This window comes from Salmo trutta, chromosome 10 (assembly GCF_901001165.1).
Source record: "Salmo trutta chromosome 10, fSalTru1.1, whole genome shotgun sequence".
NCBI lineage: Eukaryota > Metazoa > Chordata > Actinopteri > Salmoniformes > Salmonidae > Salmo > Salmo trutta.
Window position 1 is genome coordinate 10,885,771 of NC_042966.1, and position 25,008 is coordinate 10,910,778.

General features: G+C 42.8%; 1 protein-coding gene across 5 annotated transcripts in view; it reads left to right on the forward strand.

Annotated features, from left to right (window-relative positions):
• The window catches only part of LOC115201097 (ubiquitin carboxyl-terminal hydrolase 22-like), a 46,681-nt gene that overhangs the window by 13,687 nt on the left and 7,986 nt on the right, over nucleotides 1–25,008 (forward strand). For 4 of the 5 annotated variants that reach the window (XM_029764379.1, XM_029764380.1, XM_029764381.1 and 1 more), the window contains exons 2-6: nucleotides 12,179–12,311; nucleotides 15,445–15,558; nucleotides 19,032–19,133; nucleotides 22,078–22,244; nucleotides 22,661–22,808. In XM_029764379.1, coding sequence (XP_029620239.1) covers nucleotides 12,179–12,311; nucleotides 15,445–15,558; nucleotides 19,032–19,133; nucleotides 22,078–22,244; nucleotides 22,661–22,808 — 664 coding nt within the window. The remainder of the gene's footprint in view (nucleotides 1–12,178; nucleotides 12,312–15,444; nucleotides 15,559–19,031; nucleotides 19,134–22,077; nucleotides 22,245–22,660; nucleotides 22,809–25,008) is intronic. The other variant, XM_029764383.1, reaches the window with a different exon arrangement.

The following is a 25,008-nucleotide window of genomic DNA, read 5'->3' on the forward strand; positions in this document are numbered from 1 at the left end:
CGAGAGACATTTTGCACAGCAGGAAAAATGATTATATACAACAGACTAACTAGATAACCAGCCAACCTACACAGTATGTTTTGAATTGGCTATCTCGCTGTTTAGCTATTAGCATGTATTATTGTCATGTCCGATGTACTAAAATAATCTTCCACAGGCACTCGTGTATAATTGCAAATGGCCGACACACAGTTGATACGGGTGCACAGTGGATGAAACCAATGCTGCATACTCCAGTTGTAAAACTCAACATTGTCTAAGATTCAATACTGGCCAATTCTGACAAAGTTACAGAAATATTTTAATTGACAAGTAACTCCTATGCTGTCAAGATCAAACACTGAATATTTTAACCTTACAAATAGATAAACATCTTTCGTTAGCTAAATCCCCCACTTTAGCCATTTGATCCCTGGTTAATTGAATGAGGGAATTATTTTGGTTGTAATTGTAACATTGCAGGGTGGCCAACCATCCTCCAGGAGAGCTACTGGGTGTGCAGGCTTTTGCTCCAGCCCTGCTCGAACATGCCACATTGTAAAACATCAGCTGCTTAACAGGACCTTGATAAGCTGACTGCTGTGTTTGAACAGGGTTGGATCAAAAGTCTGCCTACAATACTTCACCAACAAGCATGACATGGCCACAGAGGAATTGAGGATCATTAGCTTCTTTAATTTTTTTGTTGTTCCTGTGGATCGTTTCAAACCACAAGCTCGTAGGCCTATGTCTATTTGGGAAGCCTGTAATTTGGGCAGCGCGTGTGGAGGCCTAGCTTATTATTGAATTGCGGCTGTTGGTGAAAAGGATCTAAAATGTGTCTTGAGTATTGTTTCAAATGTTGAGATAAGAAGAAGGTGAGGGGTGTGTGGCGTAGATATAGGCGCGTTTCTCCAGAATGGCTCAGCTGTCTCCCTCCAGTTCTTGCACATTCATTGTTTCATTGTGTGAATTGTTTGCCCTTTTTATTTTATTTTTTATAAATTCACCATTACAGTCCTTTGCTGTTGTTCTGGGATTGATTTGCACATTTCGCACCAAAGTACGTTTATCTCTAGGAGACAGAACGCGTCTCCTTCCTGAGCGGTATGACGGCTGCGTGGTCCCATGGTGTTTATACTTGCGTACTATTATTTGTACAGATGAACGTGGTACCTTCAGGCGTTTGGAAATTGCTCCCAAGGATGAACCAGACTTGTGGAGGTCTACAATTTTCTTTCTGAGGTCTTGGCTGATTTCTTTTGATTTTCCCATGATGTCAAGCAAAGAGGCACTGAGTTTGAAGGTAGGCCTTGAAATACATCCACAGGTACCCTGCCAATTGACTCAAATGATGTCAATTAGCCTATCAGAAGCTTCTAAAGCCATGACATCATTTTCTGGAATTTTCCAAGCTGTTTAAAGGCACAGTCAATTAGTGTATGTAAACTTCTGACCCACTGGAATTGTGATACAGTGAATTAGAAGTGAAATAATCTGTCTGTAAACAATTGTTGGAAGAATTACTTGTGTCATGCAGAAAGTAGATGTCCTAACCGACTTGCCAAAACTATAGTTTGTTAACAAGAAATGTGTGGAGTGGTTGAAAAACGAGTTTTAATGACTCCAACCTAAGTGTATGTCACCAGTCGTAAATTTACAGCTAATCCCCGTCATTTGGTTACATTTATTTTATTTATTTAGCGTCTAAGACATTGGGGGTGGGTTGCTATGCTGACATATGGAATTGTTTTAAGATGGTCATATTATGGTTCATTAGCTATTTGATTTTTAATTTTAGTACCCCTTTAGGTATCAAAAGAAAATATTAAATGTTGATAAAAATTGTATTTTGGCCTTTACTACTAAAGGCCATAGAGACGCATTGAACAACACATTCATAAATGTCAAAAAGGACAGTCATTTCTTTTAATAAGAAACAAGGCTTTTGATGTGTCTATCCTAAATCTAGGAGATATCTTATAATTTTTTTTTTTTTAAACACATTAACCCCTTTTTTGGGTAGGCACAAAAATCCTGTGACACTTGTGGGTGTCGTACAGAAAAACGGAGAACACCATCGCGTTTGAGTCTCCCTTTTCCATATAGTGGTAATAGTTTCTAGGTCAAACTGTTCGGATGCTACAGACGTTTAAGTGAGAAGAGCCATTTTTTTCCGGGATGTCTCATTGTCTGACAAGCACCGCTCTAGCCCTGCCATTTACTGTTCTCAGTCTCGGAGTGGAAATGTTGTTTGCAGAGTTCACGAACTGCTACATTTGTGAGAAACAAACAAGTTTTGGTTCATTTCATAACCATAATTTACGAGATTTATTTTGTTTGGAGTGCTCCATGTGAGCAATAAACAGGTAAACTGATTTCTCTGTCCTGATAATGTTGAAGGAGCTCGCGCACACAGAAGTACCTGGCCTGCTGCGTTGAAATGTAGGAGTGTTTTTAACATCCATTGCGAATGATAATTTAGTAAAGCTATAGTTCCTCAAAGTAAGTTATTTGAAAAATCTTTCCAACAATCTCCCATTTGATAATCACCAATCCTCAGTGTGAAAGCCCAATGGAAGTTATTGTCCTACTGATACATTGGCCTATAGGCTATGAGTTCCACACGCTAATTTCTTTAGCGTGTGAAATGCTGCCCTACCAAGCAAAAAGGCAGTAACTGCTGATAGCGTGGAACTGAGAAAAATTGTTTTTATTTACCTTGGTTTCACACTAACTTTATGCAGTTACTGCTATTGACTGTTGCCTGCACTTGAATGGTGAATGGGAGGCACACTTTAATTACCAGTTGAAAAATAAAAAGATTTGGTAGCTGCTAGCTATGCTTAACTTTTTATAAGCTGGATTTGCCAGTTTTTGCAATTAGTTTAGGTTAGTTTTAGCTCGTTAACATTTAGCTATGTGATTTCACTTTTAGTTTGTGCTAATTTTGCAGTCTGGTTAGAGGCCCAATGGACTTTTCTTGCATTTTAGCGCCCCCTTGTGTGCTATGCCGGTAATGCCGTAAATCCCGGTATGAAAGGAGGGTATGACAATATGAAAATCTGGATACCGCCCAAGCCTAGGTCCTACGAAGGTTGTAATGATGAACTTAAGATGGGCCCTGATCTGATCTGTCTTCAGCCCTCTTTATCAGATGCTCTGGTCACGGGCAAGGCTGTGATCGATGCACCCCCTAATAGCACATCAACACCAACAGGAAAGACTGCTGACAACATTGCCTGGCCTGCCTGCTACAGAGGAGAGAAGGAGGGATAGCGGGAAAGGATGGAGGACTGTGGGGAAAAAAAGTGAAAAGGAGAGAGGATAGAGAATGCATCCATACTGGTTAAAATACAGATGGAGAAAGTGAAGAGAACGATGAGAGGAATAGATAGAAAGGAAGAGGGAGCAGTGGAGGAGAGATGTATGACGGCGGGGGTGTGAGAGGGCAGGCTGTGAGATTGGGACAGACCAAGGAGAGGGAGGCTGAGAGCAGCTGTACTGCAGTGCAGAATCCTGTTGTCACGATACCCACGTATTTTGCCGTATTTGCCGGTTACAGAACAGCTCTTTTGAGTTCAAGAGAGAGCCATGCATTAATGAATCAATTATACAGTGATACAATCGATTTGACTTAGTTTTGACCAATTTAACGACATAACAACATAATAGTAATAGTTGATTTGAATGATACATCTCTATTAATAAGCTGGTTTAATCAAGATGTAGCCTAGGTCTATTCGCAATACAGGTGAATCACAGGTGTCTGGTGGCACCTTAATTGGGGAGGACGGGTTTATACTAGTGGCTGGAACGGAATGAAATCAAACACCACACGCATGGTTTGCATTCATAATCTCCAGTACCACCACCCCAACATGTGAAAATGGTGCATTTCACATGTTGATGTTGGGGTGGAGATGCTGAATATGAAATTGTACTTTTTTTTTCTCCCTTTTAACAATTTGCAGTAGTTCTACATTCCGTGTTGCATTATTGAAGTGTGTTAACTTCTGTGCAGCATGAGTGGGGAGCTAACATGATGCAGCCCAGACTCCCAGTGAGTGCAGTGGTTCAGGACAGGCTACAGCTGGCAAGGAGAAAGTGGAGCAGGCACGGTGCGCTCGTGCTATAAGGGGACATTGGCTGTGCTGATTGACCAATTTCATCCTCTTTCAATCAGTAGACCAACTGGATCCTCTTTCAATCAGTAAACTACTACGGGAGACACATTTGATTGAAGTAACACAAATTCTAGTATCGAAAAAAAGTACAGAAGTTTCGCTATACCTTGCAACATGAGTGCAGAACATCCAGCAGTGTGTGTTAGGGATGTGACAAATGGAAATGTTTTCTTAACATTAAGGGTCCCAACTTTGTTTTAAGGTTTAAACGTTCACACACCTGGAGTGCGTGTCAGACTCAGGGTGGCCATACTTGTGAACGTTAAGAGTTTTTAAGCATCAACCAATTAAAATCGTAGACGAAGTTGCACATGATCGAAGGCTACATGTTAGCTGTTCCCATTATGTAACATGGCACATTCAGCGCTATTCTAACCTCACCAGGTGGCCGTAATTATTTCCTGTAACAAATTCCGCATCAGCCTATCGAAGATCTTAAACTTTTTCTCCACAAACCAATAGTGTTTCTTAAAATAGGTCAACTTGGCCACGAGAGGGGTATATTTAAACCTCCAAATTCAAGGTTTACTTTTGTTCCCCTTCACTTGGTCTGTCAAGTGTAGAGTGCCAATATTGCATGATCATCGCACCCTTGACTACGCTAACATTACCTTAGACAAAGTTCATGAGGCTTATTTCGCATATGACTAAATCCCATGTTTTTGCTTATCCAGTTCACATACACCATGTGCTTTTACGGAGAAACGATGGAGGTCTATACAGGGATTCTTCCTTTAAAAGTTGCGTCCTACTGCAGAACACCTTGCGTGCTGCTGCAAAATTCTATGGCACGTTATTTAAGTGTCAGCCATTGTTGCCACTATTGGTGGTTAGTGCTAGTTTTCCCACCAGAGGGCATCTTTGAGAAGCTACGTTTTTGAAATGACATGGAGCTGTAGGCCTAAGAGTCAAAGGGAGCCTTGAATAGAACAGACTTTATGGGATTGATTTTTAGAAATGTAGCTTAATTAATTTGATGAATATTATGGTTTTTCTATTACAAGAAAAACGAAAATGCATTTCTAACTGTAGCCGATGTACTGTAGGCTTAAGGGTTTCCATTGGGAAAATATGGCACTGTACAATGTGTTTCTATTCCAAGAAAACCAAAATGAATTTGTTACTGTAGCTGTTTATGCCTAACTTACTTATTTTAGTTATAAAACAACATTTAATTTTTTCTTTATCTTACTAGGCAAGTCACTTAAGAACAAATTCTTATTTTCAATGACGGCCTAGGAACAGTGGGTTAATTGCCTTGTTCAGGGGCAGAACGACTGATTTTTACCTTGTCAGCTCGGGGATTCGATCTTGCAACCTTTTTGGTTACTAGTCCAAAGCTCTAACCACTAGGCTACCTGCCGCCCTACAAAGGGAGTCTTGATTAATTTTACAATCACGGTTAAAGCGATTTTAATTAAGGGTTTCAGGTAGGAAAATATGGCGCTGTACAATGTGACCAGTCGGGAGTAGGCCTTGTGACTGTGAGTGAAGAGAATAAAAATCCTTAGATTTCCACATAAAAAATCTGATTAATTTATAAAGACCAGTCCCCATGCTCTATCATTCAGTGATATTTATTCCCATAGTAATTCGTTATGGATCCATCCAGATGTGGTTAGAAAACAGTGCATTTGGTGGGCTATGCAAAAGATGTATGGGAGAAGTGACATGTCTTGCAAACATCCATTTAAAACTGTATATTTAAAGTCCCTAAACTCGGGCAAGAGTCTATTGTCCTGCTGATAGCCCATCAAGGGTGGATAGCTTCTAGCCCATCAAGGACACGTTGTTTGCAGACTTCACAAACAGGAGGTGGCGTTCCAAAGCTCACAGGTGTGCCTGGCATGGATTGTGACTCCATCTCGACTCTCCTCCAATGCATCAGTTGACTTAACTCCAGGCCACGGACAGTTATTTTTGTTGTTGCCTGATGCAGGACTCTAGTGCCAGAGAAGAGAGACTCTCGGACTGAACACACCTCCCTTAATTTACAAAAGATAGTCAATTTGTGCCACCGATAGATCAGCGTTCTAACTCCCCCTTGTGATAGTGTGGTGCAATGACAGAATGCCACAATCTACCACTAACGGTCGCGGCATAAGCTCAAAACTTTTAAAGGAAGAACCACTGTACATAAAGGAGGTCTATACAACGTTAAAGTTTATTGTACTGTTTATTTTCTTTGTCGAAGAACCTTATGGACTTGTCAAATAGCTGTCATGGACAGTAACCATCATTGCTTTCCTGGTGGCACACACTGCTAAAACGGTTGACTCGAAAACGACAATGCTAATTTATCTTCGGTTCAAGCCCCCTTCGCTTTTTATTTCCCAACTCCATAATTAAAGTGCGCCTCCCATTCGCCATTCAAGTGCGTAGGCTATAGACGACAGTAGGCAGGCATCAGCGCGTCACCCACCACTTTACAATCTGAACTTGAGGCAGTATAATTTTTTGAAACCTGAACGTTTTACTTTACTTCAAATAATGAGGCATGTCTTAGTAGCCTAGCCTAGCCAAAACCCAACCATTGAAATGTGGAGGCAATTATTTTATAAAGACTTTCCTCGTGCCATTAACCAGCATTTCTTTCCTGTTCTATTGGTTTTCATATCAACTTTCTTTCGTTGTCCAGAAGCCAAAGGCACAATCCTAGTCATATTAGCAACACATCCTAGTTGTTGCTATTAGATTCCCCCTCTAAGTTTCTAAGATTTTCATCTGTCACATATGGACCCGAATTGCATTTTGGCAAATGTTTGTAAATGACATTTTAAGCAGTTGCAAAAGCAGCAGCTACTCTTCCTGGGGTCCACACAAAACATGAAACATAATACAGAACATTCATAGACAAGAACAGCTCAAGGATAGAACTACATCAATTAAAAAAGGCACACGTAGCCTACATATCAATACCATTACTGTCGTGGCCAAAAATATTGGCACCCTTGCAGTTTTTTCAAGTAACTCACAGTTTTTTAAAATTCAATATTTGGTCTCCACAATTCTTTATTTCACTGTTAATATTACAGAACCTTTGTTTTTGATTCAGAACTTAATATATCCATTTAAATCAGAAAATAAACAGAAATGGCATTGACAAAATTATTGACACCCTAGACTTAATATTTGGTAGCACAGTCTTCAGTCAATATAACTGCAATCAAGCGCTTCTTATAATCATCAATAAGCTTCCTGCACCTCTGGACTGGCAATTTTGGCCCACTCCTCTTGTGCAAACTGCTCTAGTTCTCCCAGATTAGAAGGGTGCCTTCTCCTAAATGCTGTTTTCAGATCTCTCCCAAGTTTTCAATGGGATTTAGATCTGGAATCCTTGCTGGCCACTTCAGAACAGTCCAACATTTTGTCTTGAACCATTCCTGGGTGCTTTTCAAAGTGTGTTTGGGGTCATTGTCCTGCTGGAAGACCCATGACCTTCGACGGAGACCCAGCTTTCTGACACTGGGTCCGACATTGCACTCCAAAATACCTTGGTATTCACCGGATTTCATGATGCCATGCACACGTTCAAGGCACCCAGTGCCAGTGGCAGCAAAGCAACTTGCTTTAACTGCAGGGAAGGTGTTATTTTCTTTGAAAGCTTCATTTTGTTTTCTGCAAACATAGAGATGGTGTGCTTTACCAAAAAACTCTAATTTGGTCTCATCTGAACACAGGACATTCTCCCAGAAGGATTTTGGCATGTTCAGGTGTGTTTTGGCATATTGCAGTCGGGTTTTCTTATGTCTTTCATTCAGCAGTGGGGTCCTTCTGGCTCTACTACCAATATAACCCCCTTTCATTGAATTGGCAACGGATGGTGCGAGTTGAAACTGTCATCCATTGTGTCTGAAGATCAGCTTGAATCTGTGTGGCAGTTGACGGAGGTGCTTTCTCCACCATTCAACCAATCCTCCATCAAGTTTTCTCTTGCTACCAAGTCCAGTGAGGTTGGCTACAGTGTCATGGGCCTTAAACTTCTTGATAACATTACGTACAGTGGAAACAGGAACATCAAGGTCTCTGGAGATAGACTTGTAGCCTTGATTGTCCATGCTTGGCTACAATCTTGTCTGACCTCCTCGGATATTTCTCTGGTTTTCTTTTGTCCATGCTCATTGCGGTACACACAGTGACACAACAGGAGAATAAGTCCTTCTCTCTATTCAAACTGATTGAATACGTGATTGTTATACTGCAGGCACCTTCAACTCACAACAGGTGAGATCAATTCCAAAGTAAATGAGAATCACCTGCTTGAAATCAAATTATTTCTAACTACTAGAAAGTGCCAGTAATATTTTCCAGGCCATTTTTAGGATTTCTTTGTGGAATTGGCTAAGATTTAGTAAATTATTTAGATTTTTTTTTTTGTTTCATTCAACTGCACACCGAAGACCATACATATGTGGATACCAAAATATGTTTTGCATTTCAACAGTTTTCTGAAAGAAATGGTGCATTATTTGAAAAAAGTGCAAGGGTGCCAATATTTTTGTTCACAACTGTACATGCACACAAACTATCTAGGTCAAATAGGGGAGAGGTGTTGTGCCGTGAGGTGTTGCTTTATCTGTTTTTTTAAACCAGGTTTGCTGTTCACTTGAGCATTTTGAGATGGAACGGAGTTCCATGCAATAATGTCTCTATAATACTGTACGCTTGAATTTGTTCTGAATTTGGGGACTGTGAAAAGACCCCTGGTGGCATGTCTGGTGGGGTAAATGTGTGTCAGCTGTGTAAGTTGACAATGCAAACAATTTGGGATTTTCAACACATTAATGTCACTTATAAAAAGAATGTGATGCCGTCAGTCTCTCCTCAACTCTTATCAACCCTCTGATTACAATGAAGAGCAAGACGTGCCTCTCTGTTCTTGTTCAGCTGCAGCTTAACTAGGTGTTTCCTTGCAGCACTCGACCACACGACTGGACAATAATCAAGATTAGACAAAACTAGAGCCTGCGGGATTTGGTTTTTGGGATGTGTTGCCAAAAAAGCAGAGCATGTCTTTATTACAGACAGACCTCAGCCCCATCTTTACAACCATTGAATCTACAGCACCAGTCAAAAGTTTGGACACCTACTCATTTTAAGGGTTTTTCTTTATTTTTACTATTTTCTACATTGTAGAATAATAGTGAAGACATCAACAGTATGAAATAACACATATGGAATCATGTAGTAACCAAAAAAAGTTACATTCTCAACCAGCTTAATCTGGAATGCTTCTCCAACAGTCTTGAAGGTGTTCCCACATATGCTGAGCACTTGTTGGCTGCTTTTCCTGCACTTTGCGGTCCAACTCTTCCCAAACCATCTCAATTGGGTTGAGGTTGGGGGATTCTGGAGGCCAGGTCATCTGATGCAGCACTCCCATCACTCTCCTTGGTAAAATAACCCTTACACAGCCTGGAGGTGTGTTGGGTCATTGTCCTGTTGAAAAACAAATGGAGAAAAAAAAGCAAACCAGATGGGATGGCGTTTCGCTGCAGAATGTTGTGATAGCCATGCTGGTTAAGTGTGCCTTGAATTATAAATAAATCACCGACAGTGTCACCAGCAAAGCACCATCACAGAGATCATCCATTCACCTACTCTGCGTCTCACAAAGACATGGCGGATGGAACCAAAAATCTCACATTTGGACTCCTCTGACCAAAGGACAGATTTCCACCGATCTAATGTCCATTGCTCATGTTTCTTGGCCCAAGAAAGTCTCTTCTTCTTATTGGTGTCCTTTAGTTGTGATTTCTTTGCAGCAATTCAACCAAGAAAGCCTGATTTCACGCAGTCTCCTCTGAACAGTTGATGTTGAGATGTGTCTATTACTTGAACTCTGAAGCATTTATTTGCGCTGTAATTTCTGAGGCTGGTAACTCTAATGAACTTATCCTCTGCAGCAGAGGTGACTCTGGGTCTTCCTTTCCTCATGAGAGCCAGTTTCATCATAGCGCTTGATGGTTTTTGCGACTGCACTTGAAGAAACGTTCAAAGTTCTTGAAATTTTCCAGATTGACTGACCATGTCTTAAAGTAAAGGACTGTCGTTTCTCTTTGCTTATTTGAGCTGTTCTTGTCATAATATGGACTTGGTGTTTTACTAAATACAGATATCTTCTGTATACCACCCCTACCTTGTCACAACACAACTGATTGGCTTGAACGCATTAAGAAGGAAAGAAATTCCACAAATGTACTTTTAATAAGGCACACCTGTTAATTGAAATGCATTCTAGGTAACTACCTCCATGAAGCTGTTTGAGAGAATGCCAAGAGTGTGCAAAGCTGTCATCAAGGCAAAGGGTGGCTACTTTGATGTTGCATGTTCGATAATAGGCTATAGCCTTTTGACTGTAAGACCATAGGCTTGCTATTGTTGGATGTTTTCATTAAGCTCTCAACGAAAAATGTCCGTTCCTTGTATGCATTTTCTGTTAGTCACATTTTACTGTTTAGGGAAAAAATTGCTGTTTGTTGACCGGTTAATGAGGGTTGGTTAGTTGGCAACAAAATTGTCTGAAATTTGCATCCCAAGTACATGTAAGTGTAGGCCTGAACATCTATATAATATCGGCTATAGTAGCAGCAATTATTTATTATGTATCAGTGCCAGTAGCATATGTGTCGGTCTGCAAGAGGGACTCCAACAAGAAGCTCTTCTTTAAATGTATTCAATCTTCATTTAAAAGGTTTTGGCTGGCCTTCTCTTCACAACACGCTAGCACAATAAATGTAATTCTACATTTCAAAATAAAAAAAACTCAGCTGGGATTTGAACCTGCCGCAAATGGATAAAATAACCAGGTTCCAGGCTCGCAACACTGTGAGCTAGCCTAATTGTCCAATTTGAAAATTGGTGCGTGTTTTAGCTAACTTTGATTAGCAGACCGTGCCGTTTTGATTGCTGTTAAGGAGGCTGTCACGGAGAAGTGTTCTATCGCGTCCAGCTACGTCGACAATTTTAATTGGCTGATACGGAATTAAAACCGGATATAATCACGGCCACCTGGTGAGGATGACATGGGGCTAAATGAGCCAGGTTATGTAATGGGAAAGGCTAACATGTAGCCTTTGATCACGTACTACTACGTCAATGATTTTAATTGGCTGATGCTTAAACTTTTCCTAATATTCGCAAGTATGGCCCCAGGGTTTTATGGAGTTTTTGTCTTGTCTGTGTTTTCTTTCTCACGCGTGCACTCTCTCTCTCCTCTCCGTTTCTGTCTCTGTGTGTGTGATTTGTGCTTCCACCTCACCAACGGATTTTGGCCGAGGCAATAGTCACGTGTCACTATGATCTCTCAGCTCATTCAGGTGGCATGTCACCAGGGACACTGTGGCAGGACAGCTTGCCACGCCGAAATGGGCTCGGTGCAAAATGTTACAGCAAAGCAACTAACAGGAAGGCTACCCTAAAAACAGCCTAAAGAAAAGGGAACCAAAAATCTAGGTCTATTTCCAGATCTGGTTGTAGGCCTACCTATATGATTGATATGATGCCAGATGGGTTCTCTTTATTGAGAATACATTGTGTGTAGTGGACTTGTGATCTCCAGGCTGATGATGTCAGGGGAGGGGTTTGGCAGGTGTGGAAGCTAGTGATCTTTTCCACCTTGCGAAAAGTGCAGAGATGAGGCAAGGGCAGTGTAAGCAAACACCCACACGCCAGCTGAAAACGACACTGGCTTTCTCTCTCCATGACAAAATGGATGTGGTGTTTTATCATGTGCCTTCCATCCCTTTGTGTCCCAGAGATGCCAGGTGTTTTCTTCAGCCTGTTTGTCTTATGTGAAAAGAAAGTAAAGTACAGCAATGTAAATTTGCTCCTCTTTTCATTGCAGACTTTCTCTCCATTAAGCTCTAACATGGCTGCCGACTTTCACTATAAACCGGATAAATCCGGTCTGATTGACCGACCTGAGTCTTTGTGAGTTGATGATGGTGATGATGACGCTTTTGGTTTCTATCAGTGATCCTCAACCTGTGGATCTCTCTCGTCCCCCGCAGGCCAAGTCGTGTGTCTGTCACATGTGCGGTGCCCACCTGAACCGGCTCCACTCCTGCCTCTACTGCGTCTTCTTCGGCTGCTTCGCCAAGAAACACATCCACGAGCACGCCAAAAACAAACGACACAATCTAGGTAAGACGGGCACGCGCACACACAAGCGCAACAAACGCTTGAGAACATCACATCAAACTGCTCACTGTCCTGTCAGGTTGGGCGGTGCTGTCGTATAGCTCTCCTCCTCTCCTATGGACCACAGCTTGAGTCCACACCAGCTCTACACTGCCCTCACAGAGGGGAAGCCATAGGAATAGTGTTGTGCCGACATGGCCGTACTGGTCATCCTATACTCAAATCGACAGTTGCTAGTCGGATCAGATGATACTCAGGATTGGAGAAAAACTGAAGTGTTTTTTAATATGCCTAAGTAGATATAGGCAAAATACCTCCCTGCACATTCTCACTGCAGAGAATCTGCAGAATAGAAGCAGCGCACAGAGGGGTGTCTGAGCTTGCAGCGTGCAGCCAAGTTTGCTGTCAACCAGTTAGAATGCGGATCAGCGTTTCGTTTTTTTTCCCCCCTTACCCTTGCCCCCGCTTGTTAGATATTATTCACATTGATAGCTTCATAGCAAACGTCCTCGCCGTGTAATTTATCATAGTAGCAGGCAGCAGCAATCTAAACCGAAAAACATGCAAGGAAAAGTGATTGGGTGAAATTATGACGCGAGTGGACAGAGAAATACAGTTTCACTTTATCCAATCAGAGCAGCAGGATCAACGTACAGCCCGCCCTTCTCTTTACAGACAGCCAGTTGAGTTATTTAGACCATGTAGAACCTCGCACATGACTGCCTGACATGAGAAAGAAGCGTGCTGGCACCCGATTAAAAAGAAAGAAAGAAATAATAATAAAAATGGCGCCCGTTTTAAAATTGAAAAAAATGGCACTAGATCTTTATTTTATATATAATATTAAAAAATGATCACGGATAATTACAAAAAAATGTATGTGCTCTGCTCCTCCGTCTTACTTCGTTCATATTTGACACGTCAGACCTGTACAGCACCACCACGACACTCCGCCCCCTGCCAGGTCCCACACCCCTGAAACATTAAAGACTCCTAATTACCCCCTTCGCTTAACTATGCAGGCCTCGGCCGCCCCTCCTCCGCCCCCATTCAGCCTCCAATCACACACGGGGCCCGAACAAAGGCTGCTAAGTAGCTAATTATACTGTTGAGGAGGGTAATAAGCACCCAGTAAATAAAAATGTACGTCCTTTTGTTCCGCTCAAGGGTTTTTATGGTGGCAGAACCCCAAATGAGCCAATGTCAAGATGAACGTGTCGACAAACCTTGTTTGGGTTATCGTCGCTGTACCACATCAGAGATGGAGCTGATGGCGACATAAATCACCAACTCGTTATGCAACCTAACGCAACATCATTGCAACACAATGCAACACGCCAGGACTGATGCCCCAGGGGCTATTGAATGTCGCCTGTGTAGTTGGCCACATAAGCACTAGGCACCAGTGGGGTTGCTGATTCTCTGTTGCACAAATGTGCCTGAGCAGCTCAGTGCATTGCAGCCCAGGTCTATTAGCCTATAGGCCATAGATAGATAGATAGATAGATAGATAGATAGATAGATAGATAGATAGATAGATAGATAGATAGATAGATAGATAGATAGATAGATAGATTTACGCTACAGCGGGAGGAGAAGAAAAGAACGGCCGATCTCACTAGATGAGTGCGCAGAGTAATTAACATGTCTTAATAAAAACCCAACACAATTCAATTAAACCAGTTCCTTCATTTTGCAGTCATTTTTTTGGGGGGGGGTTTCTTTCTTCCTTTCAGATATTTGGTCTGTTCTTCCTCTATTTTGGCTCTTCATGTTGTTTCTCCCTGTATCGGGTTATTTCTTTCTCTCCCTCCTTTTTCTCGGTTCCCATGGTTACATGAAGGTCTGTGGGTTTATTTTCATTTTGTCTTCTCTCAGCAAGTCTCACCTTGTTACGCAACTTTGTTCTCACTCTCTCTCTCTCTCTCTCTCCAGCTCTTATTGTGCCATTAACAGTGTGGCTGTTATTCAATCTGAGTCCTAAGGCTAGTGTTTTACTTTTTCAGCCTCTCTATCCTATTTTTGTGCCCGATTTTTAGGTAAATTGTATCCCTCGTTTGATGTGGCAATCTGCAGGAAAGTTATATTTTCACTGTAATGACAGCATTATAAGCACTTATGTCCAATATCCACAACATATTACAGCTGTAAAACTGGTTGTATTTGGTTTGGTGTGTGAATTGAATCCACAGGCAGACTTGATGTTCCACTCTTTGCTATTAGCTGCAGCTTGGTACTCTTCAACACCTGCAGGGCCCAGTCTGTCATTTCAATACATTCAGTCACAGCTGGGACACCAGTCAACAGCATATCTATCCACATTTTAATACCCGTAATGAATCATTCAGGCGATCATTTAGACACACACAACCTGCATTCCCGTGCTTTCTCCACATACACCTAATGATTGTTATGTCTGCCTCAAGCAGCCAATTGCATAGGCAGGTTGTCATGGGAACTGCAAACAGGTATTGGAGCTGCGGTTGCTGAGAAGGTGAGGAGGATATGAGAGAAGGAGGGGGGGAGAGAGGAATAGGGAGAGGTGAAGCTTTTACCTGGCTCTATCCTCTTTCTGTCCTCTGTCTGTGTGGGTACCTGCATGCATGGTAGCTGACTAGTTGACTGTGAAAAGTCGGATTTTCAGATGAAGTGGTGTGAAGATATCAACAATGGCTGACAATGGTATTAGAAAACGGGGGGCACTTTACACTACGTTCATAAATAGACATTTATCAAAACATTATCAAGTGGGGATGTGTTCACATCGTCACATTGACTATAATCCCTCCCTCTCACCCCGGATCTTTTTCTACGCCAAGAATGTTATCAGAAAGTCAAGATGTCAGTGCGTAAGCTGGCCTTGCAGAGGTAGAGCGCTAGCTAGCTGCTTACTCCTTTCTCCAGGACAAATCTTGGATTTGCGACCCCAAATTGGCACCCTTTTCCCTCTGTAGTGCACTGGGCCCTGGTCAGAGGTAGTACACTATATAGGGAGTAGGGTGCCATTTAGGATGCACCCCTAGAGCTACAAATGAACAGAATGTTCCAACGTAGCCTTGAGCTGTTTCATACCTCCTTCTCCTCCCCATTTATCATTTGTCACTTCATTCTCTTTCTGTCTCTGTTTTTCTTCCAGCTATAGATCTATTGTATGGAGGTATATATTGCTTTGTGTGCCAAGACTACATATACGACAAAGATATGGAACAGATTGCCAAAGAGGAACAAAGGAAAGCGTGGAAATTGCAAGGTAAGTTCTTTCCCCTATTCAATCCCCCCAGTATTTCCCTCTGACTTATACAGTGACACCTCGGTTATAATCACAGCTTTTGTTTTTTTTAAACTTTTTGATTTATTGCTCGAGTTTAGCGTTCTCTCTCGCTCTCTCTTTTGGCCTGTACCCAGTCCCATTCACCAAGCCCTGCCCCCCTGTCACTCAAGCAGGCAGTTTCTCATGCTCAAGATTCACTCTACAGTGCAATGCATTGACCAAACAACGGCATGCAGTCAACAGGTCTTTCCAAAAAAGAACAACGCACCTTTCCATTTTGCTTCTTAATATAAATCCACGTTTTCTGCATTATACTATTCTTTTCTGTAACTTGCTAGTAAGTTGGTTAGAGCAAGCTACAAAAGTGCCCCTAATGCTAATCGCTTGCTAGCTAAATCTGGGAAACACTCTTTTCACACTACTTCGATAGCAGGTTAGGAGATTGATGTTAAGGTTAGGAAAAGGGTTAGCGAAAATGCACTCCTAACCTGCTACGAAATCCCTTTTTCTCTAAGTGGTGTGAAGTGTCTCAACTTTTTTAAAACGTGTATTTTTTTCCCACATAGACACACCCTATATGCATCGATCTTGTCTGATGCTTTAAGCGTACTGTTCGAAATAAGACACAAACAAGAGGGGAGCCAGATATCAGGATAACTAGAAGAAAAAAATTGACCCGACCATCCCCATACTGCTCCTACTGGCTTTGGCAGATTCTGCTGTTACTTTCCTGAAGTTGCTGGTAATTGGCTACACGAGGAGTCAGCAACCTTTTCTGATGTGGAATTTCAATTTATCTTACCACTTCTACCTGATCTGCGTGCCAGTTATGGTTTTCATATGCACTTTTTTGTGCAACAGTTTAATTTAATTTATTATAATGTCTTCGTATGTCATGTGGTATCAAAATTCTATCTAAATGAAAATGTATGTAAAAATAGCCTATAAAGACAACAAATAAAAACATTGCAGCCTGCAGGTAGAAAATATCCATTAAAAAAAAATGGATATCCAATAAATCACATTGGCTATGCATGGCCTGTCTGCAACTAACTTGAAACATTGGTTTAACTATTAACTAATGGGTCTGGCCTGAAGCTCATGCTAGCAAAATTGCAACATTGTATAAGATATTATGGGCCCTCAGTTTCCCAAGCCAGTAAGCTCGGGAAAGACACAGATATATAGGCTAGTTTGGGAAGGAAAAAGAAGTAATCAAGTAGGCCTATTTTATTAACTTTTTCTCTTTCATGCTGAGTGGTTATCGAAAGGGAGAGAGGTGGAAATATTTTTCAAATACATTGAGGAGACAGCATTGTGTCAAGGCACAGATCTGGGGAAAGGAACCTAAAAATGATTTCAGCATTGAAGGTCCCCAAGAACACAGTGGCCTCCATCATTATAAATGGAAGAAGTTTGGAACCACCAAGACTCTTCCTAGAGCTGTCCTACCGGCCAAACTGAGCAATCGGGGGAGAAGGGCCTTGGTCTCAAGCACCCGATGGTCACTCTGACAGAGCTCCAGAGTTCCTCTGTGGAGATGGGAGAACCTTCCAGAAAAACCACCATCTCTGCAGCACTCTACCAATCAGGCCTTTATGGTAGAGTGGCCAGACGGAAGGCACTGCTCAGTAAAAAGCAACTGATAGCCCGCTTCGAGTTTGCCAAAAGGCACCTAAAGCATGAGAAACAAGATTCTCTGGTCTGATGAAACAAAGATTGAATTATTTGGCCTGAATGCCAAGCGTCACGTCAGGAGGAAACCTGGCACCATCCCTACGGTTAAGCGTGGTGGCAGCATCATGCTGTGGGGATGTTTTTCAGTGGCAGGGCCTGGGAGACTAGTCAGGATTGAGGCAAAGATGAACGTAGCAAAGTACAGAGAGAACCTTGATTCAAACCTGCTCCAGAGTGCTCGGGACCTCAGACTGGGGTGAAGGTTCACCTTCCAAATGACATCAACCCAAAGCACAAAGCCAAGACAACAGAGGAGTGGCTTCGGGACAAGTCTCTGAATGTCCTTGAGTGACCCAGCCAGAGCCCGGACTTGAGCCCGATCGAATATCTCTAGAGAGACCTGAAAATAACTGTGCTGCGATGCTCCCCATCCAACCTGACAGAGCTTGAGAGGATCTGCAGAGAAGAATGGGAGAAACTCCCCAAATACAGGTGTGCCAAGCTTGTAGCGTCATACTCAAGAAGACTCGAGGCTGTAATCGCTGCCAAAAGTACTGAGTAAAGGGTCTGAATACTTGGGATATTTCTAGAAAACAGTTTTTGCTTTGTCATTATGGGGTGTTGTGTGTGTGTGTGTGTGTGTGTGTGTGGACTGAGGGGGAAAAAAACAATTTAATCAATTTTAGAATAAGTATGTAACATAACAAAATTTGGAGGTCTGAATACATTCCGAATGCGCTGTAAGTACGTATGTGGACATCCTTTCAAATTGGTGGATTCGGCAGTTTGAGCCACACCCGTTGCTGACAGATGTATAAAATCAAGCATACAGCCATGCAATCTCCATAGACAAACATTGGCAGTAGAATGGCTTTACAGAAGAGCTCAGTGACTTTCAACGTGGCACCGTCATAGGATGCCACCTTTCCAACAAGTCAGTTCGTCAAATTTATGCCATGCTAGAGCTGTCACCGTCACCTGTAAGTGCTGTTATTGTGAAGTGGAAACATCTAGGAGCAATAACTGCTCAGCCACGAAGTGGTAGGCCATACAAGCTCACAGAACGGGATGGCCGAGTACTGAAGCACCTAACGTATAAAAATCGTTGGTCCTCAACACTCACTACGAGCTCCAAACTGCCTCTGGAAGCAATGTCAGCACAATAACTGTTTGTCGGAAGCTTCATGAAATGGGCTTCCGTGGCAGAGCAGCCGCACACAAGCCTAAGATCACCATGCGCAATGCCAAGCGTTGGCTGGAGTGGGTTTGGCAGATGCCTGGAGAATGTTACCTGTCCCTTAGTTCCAGTGAAGGGAAATCTTAACGCTACAGCGTACAATGACATTCTAGACAATTATCTACTTCCAACTTTGTGGCAACAGTTTGGGGAAGGCCCTTTCCTGTTTCAGCATGACAATGCCCCAGTGTACAAAGCGAGGTCCATACAGAAAGGGTTTTGGTCGGTGTGGAAGAACTTGACTATCGCAAGTAAAAATCGCAATATTTGGGACCAAAATCGCAATAATTTTGGGGGGTTTCCCTTTATTGTGCAGTACATTACTGCACCTCTGGTATATATAAAAGGCATATTATCTAGAGATTCCACTGCATTGGCCATGTAGGTTTTCCTATTCCCCTCCTTTCAGGTTTAAGGTAAAGCTACCTATCTAGTTAAATCTAAGTCCTCACATCCTCTCTCTAGCTCTCCGCCTTGCACTTGTTTTTTTACTGATTTCTTTCCTGTTGTCGTTTGTGTGTGTGTGTGTGTGTGTCAGGTGTAGGGGAGAAGTATTCGACGTGGGAGCCTACCAAACGAGAGCTGGAGCTGCTGCGGCACAATCCAAAGCGTCGGAAAATGACGACAAACTGCACCATCGGTAAGGGCTCCTCCTCCCAGTGCTGCACTGTCTGGCTACAGCAAGAGTTACATTTACATTTAAGTCATTTAGCAGACGCTCTTATCCAGAGCGACTTACAAATTGGATTGTCTTGTGCCTGGTCTGAAAACCAACCATACTCCCTGGTCCCTTATCCTAGCTTCTTACCCCTGCCTAGCCCATACCCTCTCCCCTTTCTGTATTTCCAAATCTGAAGAATCCCAATAATGGGATAAGCAATATGGCAGAAGGAAATTATAAGGCTTGGTGGAGCCATTGCCATATTGAACCCGCCATATTGGTCCATTCAGACCTGCCAACACAGAAGGGTTTGTGGAAGGGACTAGGGCGAACAGCTCTAGTCTGCTTCTCTCTATATGGGCGTAGTTCATTTCCTATGAGGTTCAGTGTGATGACAGCATCTGCAGTACAGACTGTGTGATGTCTGTGGGCGGATAGAACCCCCAGTCTCTCCTTAATCTCATTGCAGAGACTTCTGTTGGCTGTGTCTGAAAAATGTGTTTATCTGGGAAAGTGTGTGTGCGCGAGAGAGGGGGAGAGAGGGGGAGGGGGAGAGAGGGAGGGAGAGAGAGGGAGGGAGGGAGAGAGAGAGAGAGAGTTATTGATCAGGGATTTAGGAAGTGCTGTCCAGTGGAGAAATAAGACATTCCTCTCCTCTCTCTCATCCCTCTCTAATTCTCACCCCTCCTCCTCCACACAGCTATGGAGCAGCTCAGACAGAGTTGGAGATGAGTGGTGTTAAACAGCATCGCAGTATGCTACTGCTAGGTGCTAAACGTTCATGCTCGCTCGCTGTCTCTCTCGCACTTGCAAATCTCAATTTGTCTTTTTGTCAAGATGCCCTGTACTGTGTGTAATGGTGTGGTGGGGGGGGGGGGGGGGGGGGGGGGGGGGCGGCAACATGCTGCTCACCCCAGGGTTCTAGGGTGAGCAGCTGGTCAGGGGCAATGTGTTTTTTAATACACAAACGTTTGGAGTCACTTAGAAATGTCCTTGTTTTTGAAAGAAAAGCCTAAAAAAAATTGCCATTTTTTAAAATAACATCAAATTGATCAGAAATGCAGTGTAGACATTGTTAATGTTATAAATGTACTATTGTAGCTGGAAACGGCTGATTTTTTTTAAGGAATATCTACATAGGCGTTTTCTTTCAAAAACAAGGACATTTCCAACTGACCCCAAACTTTTGAACGGTAGTGTATGTCATTATGTCTTTGTTTTCGTGGCATTTGTATAATAAGTTTAGAAGAGATAATTGAAAATAATGCCATTGTTGATTTCAATGCTTTTTTTTTCATTAATTAGGCTATTTTTCTCTTGAACCATATGGTCTATCTACTAGAAACTCATGGACAGAGATATAACACATCTATACTGTATATATGATTCATTTTATAAAAAGTTATTCAAATCAAAATTGTATTTGTCACATGCTTTGTAAACAGCAGGTGTAGGCTATTAGTGAAATGCTTACTTACAGGTGCTTTCCAACAACGCAGAGTTAAAGATAAAACATTAAATGACGTAGAGACACGAGGAATAAACACATAGTGAATAAAGAATAACAATAACGAGTCAAAAATAACATGGCTATATACAGGGAGTACCAGTACCAAGTCGATGTGCAGGGGTACCAGGTAATTGAGGTAGTTACAGTACCAGTCCAAAGTTTAGAAACACCTACTCATTCCAGGGTTTTTCTTTGTTTACTATTTTCTGCATAATAGTGAAGACATCAAAACTATGAAATGACACATATGGAATCATGTAGTAACCAAAAAAAGTGTTAAACCAAAATATATATTGTATTTGAGATTCTTCAAAGTAGCCACCCATTGCCTTGATGACAGCTTTGCACATTCTCGCCCCTCTGTTTCCTGTAGTTTCCTGTAGTCCACGATCAGCTCCTTTGTCTTGCTGATGGTGAGGTTGTTGTCCTGGCACCACGCTGCCAGGTCTCTGACAACATCCATATAGGCTGCATCATTGTCATGTGTTTTTTGTCAGTCTTACCACCGTCGTGTCGTCAGAAAACTTGATGGTGTTGGCGTCTTACATGCAGTCGCGTGTGAACAGGGTGTACAGGAGGGGATTGAGCACACACCCCTGAGGGGCTCCCGTGTTGATGGTCTGCGTGGCGGATGTCTTGTTGCCTACCCTCACCGCCTGGGGGCGGCCGGTCAGGACGTCCAGAATCCAGTTGCAGAGGGAGGTGTTCAGTCAGTGTCCTGAGCTTGGAGTGAACTATGGCGTTGAATGATAAGCTGTAGTCAATGAACAGCATTCTTACCTTGGGTATTGCTTTTGTCCAGGTGGGCAGTGTAGAGTGCAATAGAGATTGCGTCATGGTGTTGATGTGAGCCATGACCAGTCTTTCAAAGCTTTTCATGGCTATAGATGTGAGCGCTACGGGGCGATAGTCCTTTAGGCAGGTTACCTTGGCTTTCTTGGGCACGGGGGACTATTATTCAAGTATAAATTACCAAAGTTACCATACATTGCCGTAGATTACCTGTTATTTACCCAAATGACTGAAAATTCCAGTAACTTCGGTAAATTACCTGTAGCTTTGCATGCAACCCTACCTGTCAGGGTATCCCAGCTCAGTGGGTCTTACCCTGTTGCCCTCCTGCCAGTGTGAGGCTGCTGTGTTCACTCCAGCCTCTGTCTAGGGACCACTGTGGCCATCTGTTACAGCCATGTCTCCACTGGTTCTCATTTACTGTATTGGTTTTGGCACTGGAAATGATATTCAAGATTGATATTCAAGATTGGTATTATGTCTGTTTCTGCATGTCTCTCTCTCTCAAGCGCTCTCTTTATTTCCCCCATTTACCTGTCTTCCTTTCTCTCTCCATCTTCCTCTGCCTCCTGCTTCTCTCTCTTTCTTGCTCGACCTCTAACCCTCCCCTCTCGCCGTCAGGTCTTCGAGGTCTGATCAACCTGGGCAACACGTGTTTTATGAACTGTATCGTCCAGGCCCTCACCCATACACCCCTGCTGCGGGACTTCTTCCTGTCCGACAGACACAAGTGTGAAATGCAGTCCAACTCCTGTCTGGTGTGTGAGATGTCCCAGCTCTTTCAGGAGGTAAGGGGGTTCAAAATATCTCTCTCTTTCAGGCTCGCACACCTCCTCCATTCTCCTCCCTCTTTCTTTCCCACCCCACCTCTACTGCTGTCTAACGCTCTTGTTCTAAATCTCTCTCAACCCAAAACTATCTTCTCTTTTTATTTTTCTCTCCCCCCTCTCTCCCTCTAAAACCATTGTAGTGGAAGTACTTAGCTAGCGAGGTTGTTGTCACATTGAATCAGTACGTGGTGGGATTTGCATGGTTTAAGTTCCTGTTTCATCCCGCCCCTTCTCCAACCCTTATTCTCTCTTACACCTCTTTTTATTTTCCCTCGCCTCACTTTCTCTCTCTCTCCATTCCCCCTCTCCTTCTCCCTTCACCTTTAACGTTTCCGTTCTTTCTTCCTCCTATTTTTCTCATCTCTCTCTGTCAGTTCTACTCGGGCCACCGTTCGCCCCACATTCCCTTCCGACTGCTGCACCTGGTGTGGACTCACGCGCGCCACCTAGCAGGCTACGAGCAGCAGGATGCCCACGAGTTCCTCATCGCTGCCCTGGACGTGTTGCACCGCCACTGCAAAGGTTTGCATCATAGTACAGGGGTCGTACGCATAGAATCGCGCAGGAACACACACACACTACATTATAAGACCTACCTTTTTATATATACAGTGGCAAACACGAATACATTACACAGCCTTACACCCACATACAGTGCCTTCCGAAAGTATTCAGACCCCTTGACTTATTCCACATTGTTACGTTTAACCTTTCTGGCGCAGGGGTTCCGCTAGCGACCCACCTCGATAACATCCGGTAAAATTGCAGAGCGCGAAATTCAAATTACAGAAATAGAAATATTTAACATTCATGAAAATACAAGTGTCATACATGAAAATAAAGCTTAACTTCTTGTTAATCCAGCCGCTGTGTCAGATTTCAAAAAGGCTTTACGGTGAAAGCACACCATGCAATTATCTGAGGACAGCGCCCCGCATACAAAAGCATGAAAAACATTTTTCAACCAGGCAGGTGCGCCACAAAAGTCTGAGATAGCAATATAATAAATGCCTTACCTTTGAAGATCATCTTCTGTTGGCACTCCAAAAGGTCCCAGCTACATCACAAATGGTCCTTTTATTCGATAAAGTCCTTCTTTTATAACCCCAAAAACTCAGTTTAGCTGGCGCGCTTCATTCAATAATCCACCGGTTTCCCTGCTTCAAAATGCATACCAAATGAATCCCAAACGTTACCAATGAACTTCTCCAAACAAGTCAAACAACGTTTATAATCAAACCTCAGGTACCCTAATACGTAAATAAACGCTAAAATTTAAGACGGAGAATCGTTATTGTCTTTACCGGAGATAAACAACAAAGAACGCGCTCTCATCCACGCGCATGAAAACACTACAGTCAAAATGGGAGCCACTTAGAAAAACTACAAATTCTAGCGCATTTTTCCAAAAACAAGCCTGAAACTCTTTCTAAAGACTGTTGACATCTAGTGGAAGCCCTAGGAACTGCACTCTGGGAGGATTGTGCCTCATAATAAACATGACAGCCATTGGAAACAGTGGTAGGCTGAAATCTTTTTGTTTTGGATGGTTTGTCCTCGGGGTTTTGCCTGCCATATCAGTTCTGTTATACTCACAGACATTATTTTAGAGTGTTTTATACCCAAATCTACCAATTATATGCATATCCTAGCTTCTGGGCCTGAGTAACAGGTAGTTTACTTTAGGCACGCTTTTCATCCGGACGTCAAAATACTGCCCCCTAGCCCAAAGAGGTTATTAAGCCTTATTCTAAAATGTATTAAATTGTTTTTTCCCCTCATTAATCTACACACAGTACCCCATAATGTCAAAGCAAAAACAGGTTTTTCGAAATATTGCTAATTTATAATAAAACAAAACACTGAAATATCATATTTACATAAGTATTCAGACCCGTTACTCAGTACTTTGTTGAAGCACCATTGGCAGCGATTACAGCCTTGAGTCTTCTTGGGTATGATGCTATAACTTTGGCACACCTCTATTTGGGGATTTTCTCTCATTCTTCTCTGCAGATCCTCTCAAGCTCTGTCAGGTTGGATGGGGAGCGTTGCTGCACAGCTATTTTTTAGGTCTCTCCAGAAATGTTAGATCAGGTTCAAGTCCAGGTTCTGGCTGGGCCACACAAGGACATTCAGAGACGTGTCCTGAAGCCACTCCTGTGTTGTCTTGGTTGTGTGCTTAGGGTCGTTGTCTTGTTGGAAGATGAACCTTTGCCCCAGTCTGAAGTCCTGAACACTCTGGACTAGGTTTTCATCAAGGATCTCTGTACTTTTCTCCGTTCATCTTTCCCTCGATCCTGACTAGTCTCCCAGTCCCTGCCGCTGAAAAACATCCCCACAGCATGATGCTGCCACCACCATGCTTCACCGTAGGGATGTTGTCAAGTTTCCTCCAGACATGACACTTGGCATTCAATCTTGGTTTCAAGCGTGCTGTCATGTGCCTTTTACTGAAGAGTGACTTCCGTCTGGCCACTCTACCATAATGTCCTGATTGGTGGAGTGCTTCAGAGATGGTTGTCCTTCTGGAAGGTTCTCCCATCTCCACAGAGGAACTCTGTCAGAGTGACCATCGGGTTCTTGGTCACCTCCCTGACCAAGGCCCTTCTCCCCCAATTGTTCAGTTTGGCTGGGCGGCCAGCTCTTTGTGGTTCCAAACTTCCATTTAAGAATGTTGGAGGGCACTGTGTTCTTGGGGACCTTCAATGCTGCAGAATTC